At 35.5% G+C, this 14,523-nt stretch overlaps 1 protein-coding gene across 1 annotated transcript in view; it reads left to right on the top strand.

Annotated features, from left to right (window-relative positions):
• LOC149933636 (uncharacterized) overlaps window positions 1-14,523 on the top strand; it is a 39,549-nt gene that overhangs the window by 4,851 nt on the left and 20,175 nt on the right. Inside the window, exons 4-9 of the mRNA XM_090156235.1 lie at window positions 3,187-3,239; window positions 4,141-4,236; window positions 6,295-6,462; window positions 6,525-6,581; window positions 6,642-6,791; window positions 6,857-6,922. Coding sequence (XP_090012361.1) covers window positions 3,187-3,239; window positions 4,141-4,236; window positions 6,295-6,462; window positions 6,525-6,581; window positions 6,642-6,791; window positions 6,857-6,922 — 590 coding nt within the window. The remainder of the gene's footprint in view (window positions 1-3,186; window positions 3,240-4,140; window positions 4,237-6,294; window positions 6,463-6,524; window positions 6,582-6,641; window positions 6,792-6,856; window positions 6,923-14,523) is intronic.

Here is a 14,523-nt window from a genome sequence, read left to right as displayed (position 1 = left end):
TCTCCGTATCAAAAGATTAACAAAACGTTCAATAAACTAACACTTACCTTAATTTGTTGAGTTGTATTTGAGATAAATAAAAAGATTGACTGTATAACTATAGAACTCATTTATTAATATATTATATAAGGTAACCCTTACCAAAAATAAGTGGTCTAAGAAATATTTAAGTTGGTTTTAAGTTTGTATTTGAGACAAATACCAACTAAAAACCTACTTAAAAACATCTTAACACCAACTTAAAACCAACTAAAAACTTACTTAAAATGTTACTTAATAAAGACCACTTAAAGCCAACTTAAAACTTACTTAATAAAGTCCACATAAAGCCAACTTAAAACCAACTTAAAAAATGTAATTTTCTGACCACTAAAAACCAACTAAATACCAACTTAAAGAAAAAGGCATTTTCCCACCAACTTAAAACCAACTTATTACCAACTTAACCAGTTTACTGAAATATGCTGACCACTTAAAACCAACCAATATCAACTTAAATGTGAATACCAACTAAAAACTACCTAAAGTTGGTTTTAATTTAAGTTTGTATTTGAGGCAAATACCAACTAAATATTAACTAAAAACCTACTTAAAAACAACTTTACACCAACTAGACTTAAAACCAACTTAAAAAATACTCAATAACGGCACTTAAAACCAACTTAAAAAATATAATTTTCTGACTACTAAAAACCAACTAATTAACAACTTAAAGAAAAAAGTATTTTCCCACCAACTTAATAACAACTTATTACCCCTTCAACTTGTTTGTTGAAATATGCTGACAACTTGTGCCTACTTGAAACCAACTTAATATCAACTAAAATGTGTATACCAACTAAATGCAAACTAAAATCCAACTTATAATTGGTAAGGGTGTTTAGTACAACATTTCATGATAGAGTGAGAGAACAAGACTAGTCAATCTCTCAAGAAGATTATTTCATTCACACTAAAAGCAGACAACATTATATTATATTTAGACCACATGTTTGCCAGAGATGTGGATGTAAGTTGTCTAAGCATCAAAGACTAAATTATGTAACTCCCCCTCTTTGACTATGTAAGTAATCATTGCAATTTCAACCATTCCACACAATTAGCAAAACTAGTTTTAACTAAGAATTTTGTAAATACATCAGCAACATTTCGTGTTGGTTGAACCTATATACCATTATACAACTCTTTTAGTATGAAAAATATTTTTTGTATACATGTTTTGACCTCTGGTTTTCTATATGATTATAACAAAATACAGTGTGAGTATCAATCAATGGCGGATACATAGCGGGTGCCCCCCCTTGACGCTTAAGCTTTGGATGTGACTTGACAATTTGATATTACACCCATAGCTCAAGATGTCTATTAGCGCCCCCCCCCCCCCTTGAGTTTATTCTGTATTCGTCACTGGTATCAATGGTCACAGGAAATACACGAAGTTCTCTGATAATTGGTATAAGCCATAACAGTTCTGGAACTGCTTGTGCAATAGCTATGTATTAGGCTTCCGTAGTCGATAATGATACCATCTTTTGCTTCTTCGAACGCTATGAAATCGAACAGGAGATGTAGTACACAACATATTCACCTGTAGACGGATGTGTATCTCTGTCTCTGGCCCAATCGCTATCGCTGTATACAGAGATCTCATTAGTCTGTTCCTGTTAATAGACCAGTCAGAGTTAACATGTTAGTGTATGGAGTTGTTGGCTCGTGTTGCATGCAGGGCTTGCCACCACCCTCCTACGCATTGTAACTTGGCCACCTAAATTAATGGCTTTAAAAGTAGCTTGATGACTTAAGCCTAAGGTGGTGTTTTGGGTATTAGCCTAGCTGATTATTTTTATTATTAAAATAGTAAATAGTGACAATTGTCACTATTTACCAGTGACATGGCCTATATTCGAAAAAAGTGACATTTTAGGAACACTGCGGATTTCAGTTTTCAGAGGACAGTTTGAAGAGGAACCAGAAACATTCAGTAAAAAGAATTGATTGGTTCACTGCTGTTCAACACGCAAAGAACACGTCAGACATTTTATTCAGTGTATAGTTGCACTAATGCAGTACAATAGCAACCCGGGCTTTTATCCTTGGGCTTGTTCAGGTAAATAACAGAAGTATGTGATTTAATAATAAAAATAATCAGCTAGGCTAATACCCAAAGCACCACCTTAAGTAATTACAAATTTGACCAATAATGGCATATAGTGACAAATAATGGCATATAATGACAAAAAGGGGAAAAAATAATTTTGTATCCCTTACCAAAAAATAAGTTGGTTTTTAGTGGTCAGCATATTTCAGTAAACTAGTTAAGTTGGTTTTAAGTTTTTGGGAAAATGCCTTTTTCTTTAAGTTGGTATTTAGTTGGTTTTTAGTGGTCAGAAAATTACAATTTTTTAAGTTGGTTATAAGTGGTCTTTATTAAGTAACATTTTAAGTAAGTTTTAAGTGGTCTTTATTAAGTAACATTTTAAGTAAGGTTTTAGTTGGTTTTAAGTTGGTGTTAGGTTGTTTTTAAGTAGGTTTTTAGTTGGTATTTGTCTCAAATACAAACCTAAAACCAACTTAAATAGTTCTTAGACCACTTATTTTTTGGTAAGGGATACTCTTAGAACACTTTATTTGCTATAACGTTTAGCAATGAATAAAATAAAAATACTTCATTGTGCTTTACAAATGTTTCAAAATAGCCAAACATTTTATATATTTATGTGAAAAATATAAAAAATAGCCCAATGGTATTTCATACGAAAAATCTATTAGTATTTTTACTTTTTCTAATATTTGCGACTATATGTCAATTTGTCACTAAAAATCATTATTTACCATGACACTTTTTGCCACTATTTGCCACAATAAATGTCAGGTGGTATTTACCACCCCGGAACACTGTAAATCCGACACCCAATAATTTCGATATTGGTCCCAGATTCTTTATATCATATTTTGTAATTAATAGTTCATAAATTCCACTTCGAATGCTGTCAGTTTTTGGCTAGAACCATTAAATCGTCAACATAAACCAATATAATTACTTTGTTAGTATGAATACAGTCGGTTCCTATCCGCTTGGTAAAGTTGGGATAATGGAGTTTTCAATGGTAGAGTTTTGTATCACTGAGCATAAATCACTGTTTTTAATTGATATTTATCTGTGTTAAAGTTTTATTGATCTTTCAGGCGTTAATATTATTGGACGAGTAAAGGAAAGTAATGTGTGCATAGAGAAAAAGGTAAGACTTAATTGAATTAACATATTTGTTGCAAACATAGTTTTGATTGAAAATTTTTTCAAATTTGAACTAGCTTTGGCACTGGCTGAAAACTCGCACCCACTTTTTCTGCGTTGAGTTTGCTAGTTCTCTCCCTACTGGTTAGAGGGGTTTTACCACTATTTCTTCGGTTTCCCTTTTCCATAAAACTTGAGGGATTTAACGGTAATAGTTAGTGTAGCGAGCTGTTAGCCCTCATGTCATGAAGGGCTAACCACCACCCTCCTACGCATTGTAACCAGGCCACCTAAATTAAAAAAGCAATAAAAGTCGCGAGATAATTTGGGGTTAGAGTGGTATTAGCCTAGATGTGAAAGTAGGAATAATAGCGTAATGTCTCTCGAATGTAGGAAAATATTTGAAAAACAATTAACAATGGTAAAATAAATAATGCTAACTAGGTAGCCTTATTAATTAATTACATCTGATTTTTAGTCTAGCTTTATGCGCATATGCTGGTGGTAAATAAATTCATGGGCAAACCTTAAACAATGTAAGCATTCCACATAACTTGTCCACATTTATGTTGCATCAAAAGCTGATAAAGAAAGTCCTACTTCGACAAATTTCAAGTGTAAAATTTTGTAAAATTGACTTGCTTGAGCTAATTTTTCCTACATGGGATTTTTTATCTAAAAGTAATTTTAGAATCCATAAACTGATTTTAAAATTTTAGGAAATGATTTTCGTGTTGATTTCTAGTTTTTGTATGCTGATATCCAGATTATGAAACAGATTTTGGCAGTTTCAAGTTAATTTCAAAAATTTTAAAATCATTTTATCCGTAGAGTGCAGGAGATTTTGATGAATATCTGACACATTAGACTGGCTTATATGACGGTAATTATTTTTTGTTTTGTAGGCATTATCGAAACGTCACGCAGTCATACAAATTGAGAGTGGCACAAGTGGTTTCATCTTTGATTTGGGAAGTGTTAATAAAACTAGAAAAGGAAAAGTAAGTGCCTTGTAAAAATTAGAATTTGCTTTAGTGTATTTATGCAAGCCTATCCTGTGTTTAAATTAAAAGTACTGTAGCCATAATGTATAGCTGTAGGGCTGGAAGGGACTATTAAGGTTAATTTTATTTGCTCCTTGTTAAGTTCTAAATTTAATATTAGTTATGACATACCACCTTAATTGTAATTGACCACTGAATAAAAATTAAGTTATTTTTAGGGTTTGCAACCTGTGAGAATTTTCAGTCAATATAATTTACTAAAATTGTTACTTGGAATAATTTTCATTACTATCAAAATGTGCTATTATTAAAACATTAAATTTTTCTTTAATGGCCTGTAAGACTTCTTCAGATTCAGGATTTGATCATCGCTTTATAGGCTGTGGTCTAAATATATGCAGGAATTTACTATTCGTAACACCGTAGCTAAGCCCTGCAAAATAATCTGATGACGGACCTACAGGGTGTTAACTAAAAAACGATACAGAGCCAATTACTCAATGTGTTTTATGTAAGAATTTTAAATTTGCAGGTTACATAGATGGTGCAGGGGGACAAATGTCATTGAAAATTTCAATGACCTTAAACCAGGTCTTCTTCATTCAAATTTTATCTCTAGAACCGTTAGGATTAGAAGAATGGTTCCAATTAGAAAAATGCCCGCCAAGGTTTTTTAAGTCAAATTACCATTTACCCGAGGTAAATAAACCAATAAAACTCCAAAATAAACGTTAATTAATTGATTTAAGACGTACCAATTAAGTATTATTATTAACTGTTTTTAGTTAAAACGTTTTAAACACAAAAGAAACTAAAGTAATTGAAATAAATAAGCAACTAATTAATACACGAGCGCAAGCATGGGTAGTAGCCAATGGAGGTATTTTTGAACACTTCATAAAATAAGTTTCAAATTTAAGGGAGCTTGAAATATTACATTATCATTGTTATGACAGTTATGTTCATTATTATTTGATAGCTTATCTTCATTTTTTTCATTATTAATTTATTTAAATTATTTAAAATAATTCTTATGCTTATTTATTTCAATTATCCCTTACCAAAAAATAAGTGGTCTAGGAAATACTTTAAGTTGGTATTTGGAACAAACAAAACCTTGGCGGGCATTTTTCTAATTGGAACCATTCTCCTAATCCTAATGGTTTTTGAGATAAATTTTGAATGACCTTAAACTAATGTTTTATTTATTTATAAGCCCTTAAATGTCGTGTCTTGATTAGAATACCACACACGACCTTATGGTTTTTGGTCTAACATTTCTCGGCTTCCGATTTTTCAACTTAGATCGGATCAAAGCTGTTTAGACCTAAAATTAAACGTAGTACACATTTCTAATTGGAACCATTCTTCTAATCCCAACGTCTTGAGATAAAATTTAAATGACCTTGAAGGCCTGGTTCAAAGTCATTGAAATTTTCATTGTCATTTGTCCCCCTGCTCCCTCTATGTAACCTGCAAATTTCAAATTCTTACATAAAACACATTTTGAGTAATTGGCTCTGTATCCTTTTTTAGTTAACACCCTGTATACGAATTACCATGGCAATGAACACAAGCCACACCCACAATCCCTTACCAAAAAATAAGTGGTCTAGGAAATACTTTAAGTTGGTATTTGTTCCAAATACCAACTTAAAACCAATTAATTACCAACTCAAAACCTACTTAAAACCAACTTACAAATATGTAATTTTCTGACCACTAAAAACCAACTTAAAGAAAAAAGTATTTTCCCATCAACTTAATATCAACTTATAACCCCTTTAACTAGTGTATTGAAGTATTCTGACCACTTGAGCCTACTTAAAACCAACTTAACGTCAACTAAAATGTGTATACAAACTAAATACCAACTAAAATCCAACTTATTTTTTGGTAAGGGAAGCCAGATATGAATAGCATAGTGTAACTAAATTGACCCCAAATAAAAATTAAAAATGGAAATGTTTTATGGAATATATTTTCTTTGAATCCCTTTGCTGTACTCTCGTTGCTCACTTTTTTAACCAACTTGACAAAAATTTATAATTTTAGGTTGTTCTTAAATCAAATGTGTGCTACAATTTGGAAAATAATGACATACTTTGGTTTGGTAATGTCAAATCTCATTTCAAATTTTTCAAAAACAAAGATGATGATGATGAAACTTCAGAAGAAGAGACGCCTGATTTATCCATACCAAGCTTACCATCAAATGTTAACGTATGTGTTTTGGGAGTACTATTTATATTGTTTTCACAACATTCATATTAGCATTAATTTAGCTTTCCAAGACATCAAATGAATGTGGAAAACCAGCGGAAGTTGAATCACTTCAAGAAGTCAGTTGGTTTTTAGCTCTTGGTATAATTGCATCATTGTAGTAATATGATAAACTATAGTTACAGCTTACAGTTTCAAGTACTGCAGATGAAAAAGAAAGTACGCAGCTAAATAAAACAAGTTCTAGAAATGAAAACCAAACAATGCCCACTGGTAGTGACTCAGATGAGCCACTGTCCCAGAGTATTTTAGAACCACCTAAAATAGCTGTAAAAGTGACTTGCTATTCAATAATGGTATCTTAATCAATATCTAATAACTAATATATTTTCAGACTGCTGTTAAAAATGCATCAATTGAAAATGATCAACCAGCATTGGCTCATGTACCTCTTCAAGAAGTAAGTTTTATTGATCATAATTTTATTTAAAAATCAGTGTTCTAGTGTTAGAAAGGGGTCAAAATAAAGTCAGGGTTGAGGTTGGGTTTGGGCTAACCCCGGAAAAATAAAGCTGAGGTTTGGGATGGGAATCTTTGTATAGAATTATGAAAATGCCCCAGTTTTAGATAACTGGGAATTCGAAATAAAAGCTAAAGGTTTTTATTAAAGGCTCCAAGTAAGTAGCTAGTAGTTACTTATATAAGAATACCATTACACTATGCAGCCGAGACCACAACTCTCTAAAACTAAAACTAAAACAAAAACGAGAACCACGTCAGAGACTGTGAGCAACACATTTCAAAGGTCATTCAACTAATTCCATGACCCACGAAAAAAGTGAGGGAAGGAACCAATCTTAATTTTTGGGAGACGCAACTGTTAATAATTACAAAAACCTTAACCCCCAAAAATAACTAACCCTGACTTAATTTTATATCAGCGGGTTCGGGACAAAAGTCGGGGATCCCTGACTTTCGAGGTTGGGGTTGCAGTGTTCAGGGAGATTGACTATAATTAAATTATGCTTTTGGGGATATTTTTATTATGTATGCTCTTAACAAACCGTGTAACACAAATTAATGCTTTAGATCATCAATTTAATGAACACAAATTAAATAACTAGATTAAAGCGATGTAGCAACTTCTAAATTTGCAAAACTATTTTGGCTAAGCCTTCATAAGAAGCAACACAAATTATTTTCTGTTGGTTAGGGGCAGGTTTTTAATAAATAATCAGTCAAACAGCTCTAAATTAATTTTCTAAAATAATTTTCAATGTATGGTAAAATGTAATTTTATTCAACAATGGTAAAACAAAAACATTCGGTCGGGTTGCCAGATCATTTCATAGCAAAACCAATTACCTGTACATTACACAGACTATATACATACACTAGTATGTCTCATCCTTTAGCGATATATCTATAAGGTAACGCTCTTTTAATCTATTATTAAGGTAAAGTTAACCCAACAATACTCGCCCAACTTTTCCATATTCAAAATTATATACATAGAATTATATACTTATATATTATAAATCTTAGAGTGGTATATTTACAAGCTATTAATCTGTTAATGGTATCCTAGCAATACACTCATAGAAGTTATATTTATATAACACTTTTGTGAATATATCAGCGATATTTCTTTTCGTTTGTATATATTTCAATTCAAACATACCTTCCTCTAATTTTTCCCGTACAAAATGGAAACGTATGTCTATGTGTTTAGACCTATGGTTCTCTACGTTATTACGACTGTAATCTATAGCTGATTGATTATCGCAATATACTATTGGTTTGACTATATCTAGTTTAAAGTCTTTGAGTCCATTCACTATCTGTATGACCCACAACAGTTCTTTAACCGCTTCCGACATCGCCACGTATTCCGCTTCCATGGTACATGTTGATACTGACTTTTGTTTTAAGGATCTCCATGATACTGGACAGGTTCCAACGAAGAAGATATAGCCACTGGTGGATCTCCTCGTGTCACGATCTCCACCCTAATCGCTATCTGAATACATCGTGAGGGTAGTTTCTTGTTGCTGTCGATAAGTCAGTCCATAGTTGATTGTTGTCATCACATATCGTGTAAGTTGTCGCAATAAATTCCAGTGTATGAGTCCTGGATTTGTGTTATACTGCGATAATGCGATCACTGTGTACATAATGTCAGGTCTAGTCTTCTGTGCCACAAATAGAAGGCATCCAATCAACGCTTGGTATTCCTTAATGTTAACTTCCGGCGCCTCTGTAGAAACCCGTCTACTTAGTATTGTTGCAGGGCTCATCGGAAGACTGACCGGTTCATCTAGTTGTATGCTGAATCTTGTTGCGTCTTCCCTGATATAGTCGATTTGATGTAGCTTCATACTGCCATCTTCCTGGGTGTCAAAGTTAACTCCTAATAGCTTCCGAATTGGCCCAAGGCATTTTATTTCATATTTCTTGGCTATTTCCTTTTTAATTGTTTCCAATACATCATTATTCCTGGCTATAATTGGTATGTCGTCTACATAGATTAATATAATGGCTTTTCCTCGAACCACATAAACACAATTGGTGCCCAATACTTTTTCAAAACCCAGATTCGTGAACGTTCGATCCAATTCCTGATACCATTGTCTCCTACTCTGTGGTAAGCCATATAGAGATTTCTTGAGTTTTAAGCAGAGTATCTCGGGATCTCCCGATTCAAAACCAGGTATCTGATTCATATAGACCATGGTCTATATGTCAAGTGCTCCATATAAATACGTAGAGGTGAGCGTGAACCCATCCCTGATGAATTACGAACACAGCTATGAAGAACCGGATCAAACTGAAGTTCACTACAGGAGCAAATGAATCATCGTAATCTCGCCCTGGGACTTGATTGAACCCCTGGGCTACCAAACTTGCTTTATACCATTGTATCTTATGGTCATTGTCTCTCTTCAGCGCATATACCCAGCGACATCCGACGATTTTAGCCTGGTCTGGTTTGATTACAGTTTCTCGATCCAGTAACGTTGTAACCGATATTTTCCCCAGTTACAACCTAGTTCGATTGTTCCCTAACCACGTTAGTGCGTGAGAGTGAGAGAGCATTACAATTTACGAAAGCACCAAAGAAGTTCCAATCATTATTTATTTGAGGTGATTTAGGTAGTGGTAGCAATAACAATAATCAAAAAGTAACATTTCAATTAAGTACAATACTAGTTTAACATGAAAGAGTAAAAGAACACAAAACATCATACCCGTAGATACCAATGTGCAGCCGACATAGCATAGCACTACTATAAAGTAATAATTACTGACTTCCTCCGTAAGAGTGAAGAATGGCGAGGTTATGACAAGTTAAAAATACACTAACTCTTTCTACATATAGTAATTGAACCTAACATTACAAAATACACTGATATTTGCAACTAAATAATAATATCTCCTAAGAACTACCTAATCAACCTACTGCAACAGCATCATCACTATCAATCTCCCTAAATCCTAGCTAACCTCCCTTTATATACTGCCACAATGGGCATACAGCCAAAAGGTGTAAAAAAGATAATTTAACGACGTAATGAGAGACGTGCTCTAAGTGACGTCTACCCAAAACAAGCCGTCCATGACGTCACTAACGTCGACTGCTAAAGTTTAGTTAACTAAGCTCAGTTCAATTTAAGCCTATGCCAATAAGTAATAAGTAGGAACATTAAAATAATAATAGGTAAATAAGAATGTGTAAACAGAGATTGTTCTGGTCTCATAGGATATAGGAATGTCAAGCTGTCAATGGTAAAAAACCTTACCATTTGCTTAGGCCTAGGCTGATGGACATTGCTTTTTGCCATAGCTCTTTTTTTTTATGACATTGCTTCATCGTAAGTGTTCGGTATAATCACTTCCGCGCAATGTGCTCCAAAGGACTCATCTATTGTCTGAGGGTTACCCGCCAATAACGACTCCAGTATCTTCTTAGAAAAATCGAATAAAGTGATATCGTGTGATAGATTCTTCGCCCTCAGGTAATTCGTAACTTCATTTTTAGAGCGTAGACGCTTGCCTTCTGGATTGCGATCATACCAGCTGTTGCTCCAGCTTGTCTTGTTGTTACTTCGAGGCTCCAACCCTCCGGCAGTCCTTTTGGAGTCTTTTCTGGTCCATGTAGTTGACCACTGGCCCCTTCCGATGCCAATGATTTATCCTCGCTTTCTTCAGCAGTAGGGGTATTGACATCCTCGGCTGGTAATAGTAGATTATGGTCCGCTCTTATCGAGCCATCGCCAAGTTCTTCTAGCATCTCTATTGGCCAATTGAGTTTTTAATCTGTAGTGATTACTTCCACATTGTTCATGTCTAAAAGATTTTCATCAAACGTAACGTGTTTAGTCTCCATTACTCGTTTGTCTCTAGGAAACCATACTCGATATCCTTTTGTGTGAAAGGCATACCCGACTAACACGCCCAACTTGGCTAGCTGTTGTAACTTGTTTTTCCTTTTTGGTATGTGGACAAATGCTAAGCTACCAAGCCTCTTCAAATGTCTTGCGCTTGGTTTGCGATTCCACCAACATTCTAACAGAGTCCTCTCCCCCAATCTGCTATGTTGGAGTCGATTCTTGAAGTACGCAGCTGCCGTTACGATCTCAGCCCAAAGTGTTGTTGGCAGTTCTGCATCCTTCAGTATAGCTTGTACTATATCCATGAGCGTGCGGTTAATCCTTTCGGCAAAGCCGTTCATTTGAGGCGAGTACACGTTAGTTTTTTCATGCCTGATGCCCTCTTGACAACAAAACCTCTCGACATAATTGGCACAAAATTCCATGCCATTATCGGTACGGATGGTTTTAATTGATTTCCCCATTTGCTTTTCAACTCTTGTTCGAAACTCAATGATATAGTCTAATACCTCACTCTTCTTGGACTATAATCGTCGATTAATGATAAATAATACCTTGCTCCACTCAATGATTCAACAGAACATGGTCCCCAGACATCGGCATGTATTAGTTCTAGGACTTCACGACTTCGAATACCTTCAATACTCTTGTGTGGCTGTTTGACGCTTTTACCTGTTCTACATGGGATACAGGTCGTCAGCTCCCCCTGTAGTGAGCCAATGCCATCTAACATACTGTGCGTGACCTAATCGCTTATGCCAAAGATCTATGTTGGAGAGTGATAAGGCACATGCCGCTTGATTTACATCTGGAGGACCATCAATTAAGGCTTGGGTTGTTAATACATAACAATTATCTTGTAACTTCGCTTCAAAGGCAACATCACCCCAAGAAAAGTAGCCAGTCAGTTTAGACTTTTCAAAAACCCCTTTCCAGCCGGCAGTGTCCATACAACGACCTGATATAAGATTTTTCCTCATACTAGGGGTGTATATTACATTTTTCAAATTGATGTAGTTACTCTCATCGCTATATTTGACTTCGAGCCATATGGACCCTCTCCCTTCGGCTCTTGTTACACCTTCCCCGACTGAAACCTGAGATTCTTCACAAGGAGTGTATTCGTAGAACCAATCCCGCCTATTGCAGAAATGGTGTGTCGCACCGGTGTCCATGATCCATTCCTTTTTGTTATCGTTTGTGGAACTGAAGGCGGAAGAAAACATCCCTTCCCTGTTCCTAACCTTCTTGGCTTCCTTACCCGGTGTCTCCTTGGGTTTCTGTTTACATTCGGAAGCGTAATGGTCGTACTTGTCGCAATTGTAACAATTCCCTTTTAGGGCCTTTTTATCTTCTTTCTTTTTCTTGCCTTTACAATTTGGGGGACTTTTCGGTTGTTTTGCTAATAGGGCATTTGATCGACTACTAAACTGATTCTGATCGTTAGCTATGCGCCTCCCATACTCTGCCAAGATCGCCTTCTTTTTTTTTCCGTTACAAAATCAGTATCCTTATATTGATATATTTGCAACTCCAGAGAACTATAATCTTCAGGTAACGACCCTATCAGTTGATATGATACCTCATCATCATCTATCGCCTTGCCTGCGTTCAATAGCTGATTCTTTATATCATAAACGCGACCTATGTATGCGGCCATACACTCTCCAGGTTCGTAAGACGTTGCATAGAATTCTTTTCTGAGCATGGCTATTCTGGCCCTCGACTTTGGTTCAAACACACCTGCCAATGCCTTCCAGATGTCCACAACAGTCATGCATTCTTCAATTAAACTTCGAAGGTCCTCCGAAATACTTTGGCGCTACCATAGCATAGGCTTTTTCTTGTCTAGTTTCATATTTGTCTCTTTCTTCCTGCGACGCTGTAGAGGCAGGAGCTGCTTCCGTTCCCAACACTATCTTCAATAGCCTATTATGTCTTAATAACATTTGTATTTCCCACTTCCATGTTTTGTAATTCATTGAATTCAGCTTACTGATTTGCATTAACGGTGACGAACCACCTTCCGCCATTTTGTTTTTGCCGATAAACACGTAACCGCTATTCGGGCCTTGGCGACTCCCGTTCCACGCCGATATATGTTCTTTTCTTGTCTTTTAAATTAAATCATTCCGAACCACGCTCTGCTACCATTGATAATGTGGTGTATCGAATGAAAACATACTCAATAAAGTGCATGGTTAATTTAATCAAACTTGGTTACGTTATTATACATTATTTACAAGTGAACATTACTAAGCGCATACTACAAAACCAGCTGAGGGAGTGATGTGAGGGGGAGGGTCGGGTTGCCAGATCTACAGTGTTGCCAGATCATTTCATAGCAAAACCAATTACCTGTACATTACACAGACTATATACATACACTAGTATGTCTCATCCTTTAGTGATATATCTATAAGGTAACGCTCTTTTAATCTATTATTAAGGTAAAGTTAACCCAACAAAATCGCTGTACCTCCTTCAGGTTACGTGGGATGGGAAATTCAGAGATCGCCTTAAACTTAGAGCGATCTATGTGAACACCGGTCTCATTCACGATATGTTGCACAAAAGTGACATTTCTCCGCCTTCAGGGTTAACCCGGCGGTTTTTAATGGTGAAAGGGCATATTGTAATTACTAAATGCGACTCCCAGGTTTTGGAGACGATCATGATGTCATGCAGATAGACGCAAATGTCGAAGTAGGCTCCGTCGCGAATTAACTCGTCAACTAAGCGCTGAAAAGTTGACGGAGCCTGACTTAAACCAAAACTCATGACATCAAACTGGTATTTGCCTGAATCAGTCACTAAAGCAGTTTTGCTTGTGCTATCGCGGTGTATCTCTATGTGCCAATACCCGGATCGTAATTCGAGCGCAGTGATATATTTCGCATTTTTTAAATTGCGCAACATATCATCGATATGAGGCAACGGATACGGGTCTCTTTGTGTTATTTTATTCAAACATTGGTAGTCTATGTTGAAAGCTAACCTTGACATAATGACATAATGAACTATTTATAGTGTAGTCAATAGCCGTTAGATGGCGATAGGAGCTAAGCTTTTGAACCATGTAGAGGTACAAGTATAGTCTATGGTGTATGCATACAGAGTAGGCCTAATTAGGTAGTCTTTGTAAAGAGTCAGAAAAAGTTGGCAACACTGAAGTAGGCATAGTGGGTCAGTAGTCCTCTAGCTTTGGCAGTGATAACTTTATACTTTTGTAATGGATTAATCAATACTAATTATGCTAAATTAAATCAATGATATTTTAATTGGTATGTTAATTTATCCTACAAACCACTATTAACAGTCTACACAAAAACAGAATCTTGTCTCCCTTCTGATAAACGAGAACGACAGGTGACGCCCATGGACTGATTGAAGGTCTTATAATCCCTTCTTTCAACATGTCTCTCACATGTTCTACGATTATACGCTTCGTCTCATTATGTAGGGGTTCGAGGAGTCAAGGTTTGACCGTTGAGTTCCGTTTAGTTTAGTTTATTTAACCAGCCGTTTAGTGCGTATACATAAACTCATAGAATACTGGAGATAAATTGATAGTTGATCGGCATCCGCATTTACAATGACCCGCGGCCTCCTGCATGTTCCTTATTATTGAATATATTAATATATTTAATAGTTTTGCCATAGAAGCTAG

Source organism: Leiobunum rupestre, chromosome 8, assembly GCF_980474605.1.
Source record: "Leiobunum rupestre chromosome 8, qqLeiRupe1.1.hap1, whole genome shotgun sequence".
NCBI lineage: Eukaryota > Metazoa > Arthropoda > Arachnida > Opiliones > Sclerosomatidae > Leiobunum > Leiobunum rupestre.
The sequence above is the reverse complement of the archived record's forward strand: the minus strand, read 5'-3'. Positions and strand labels throughout refer to the sequence as shown.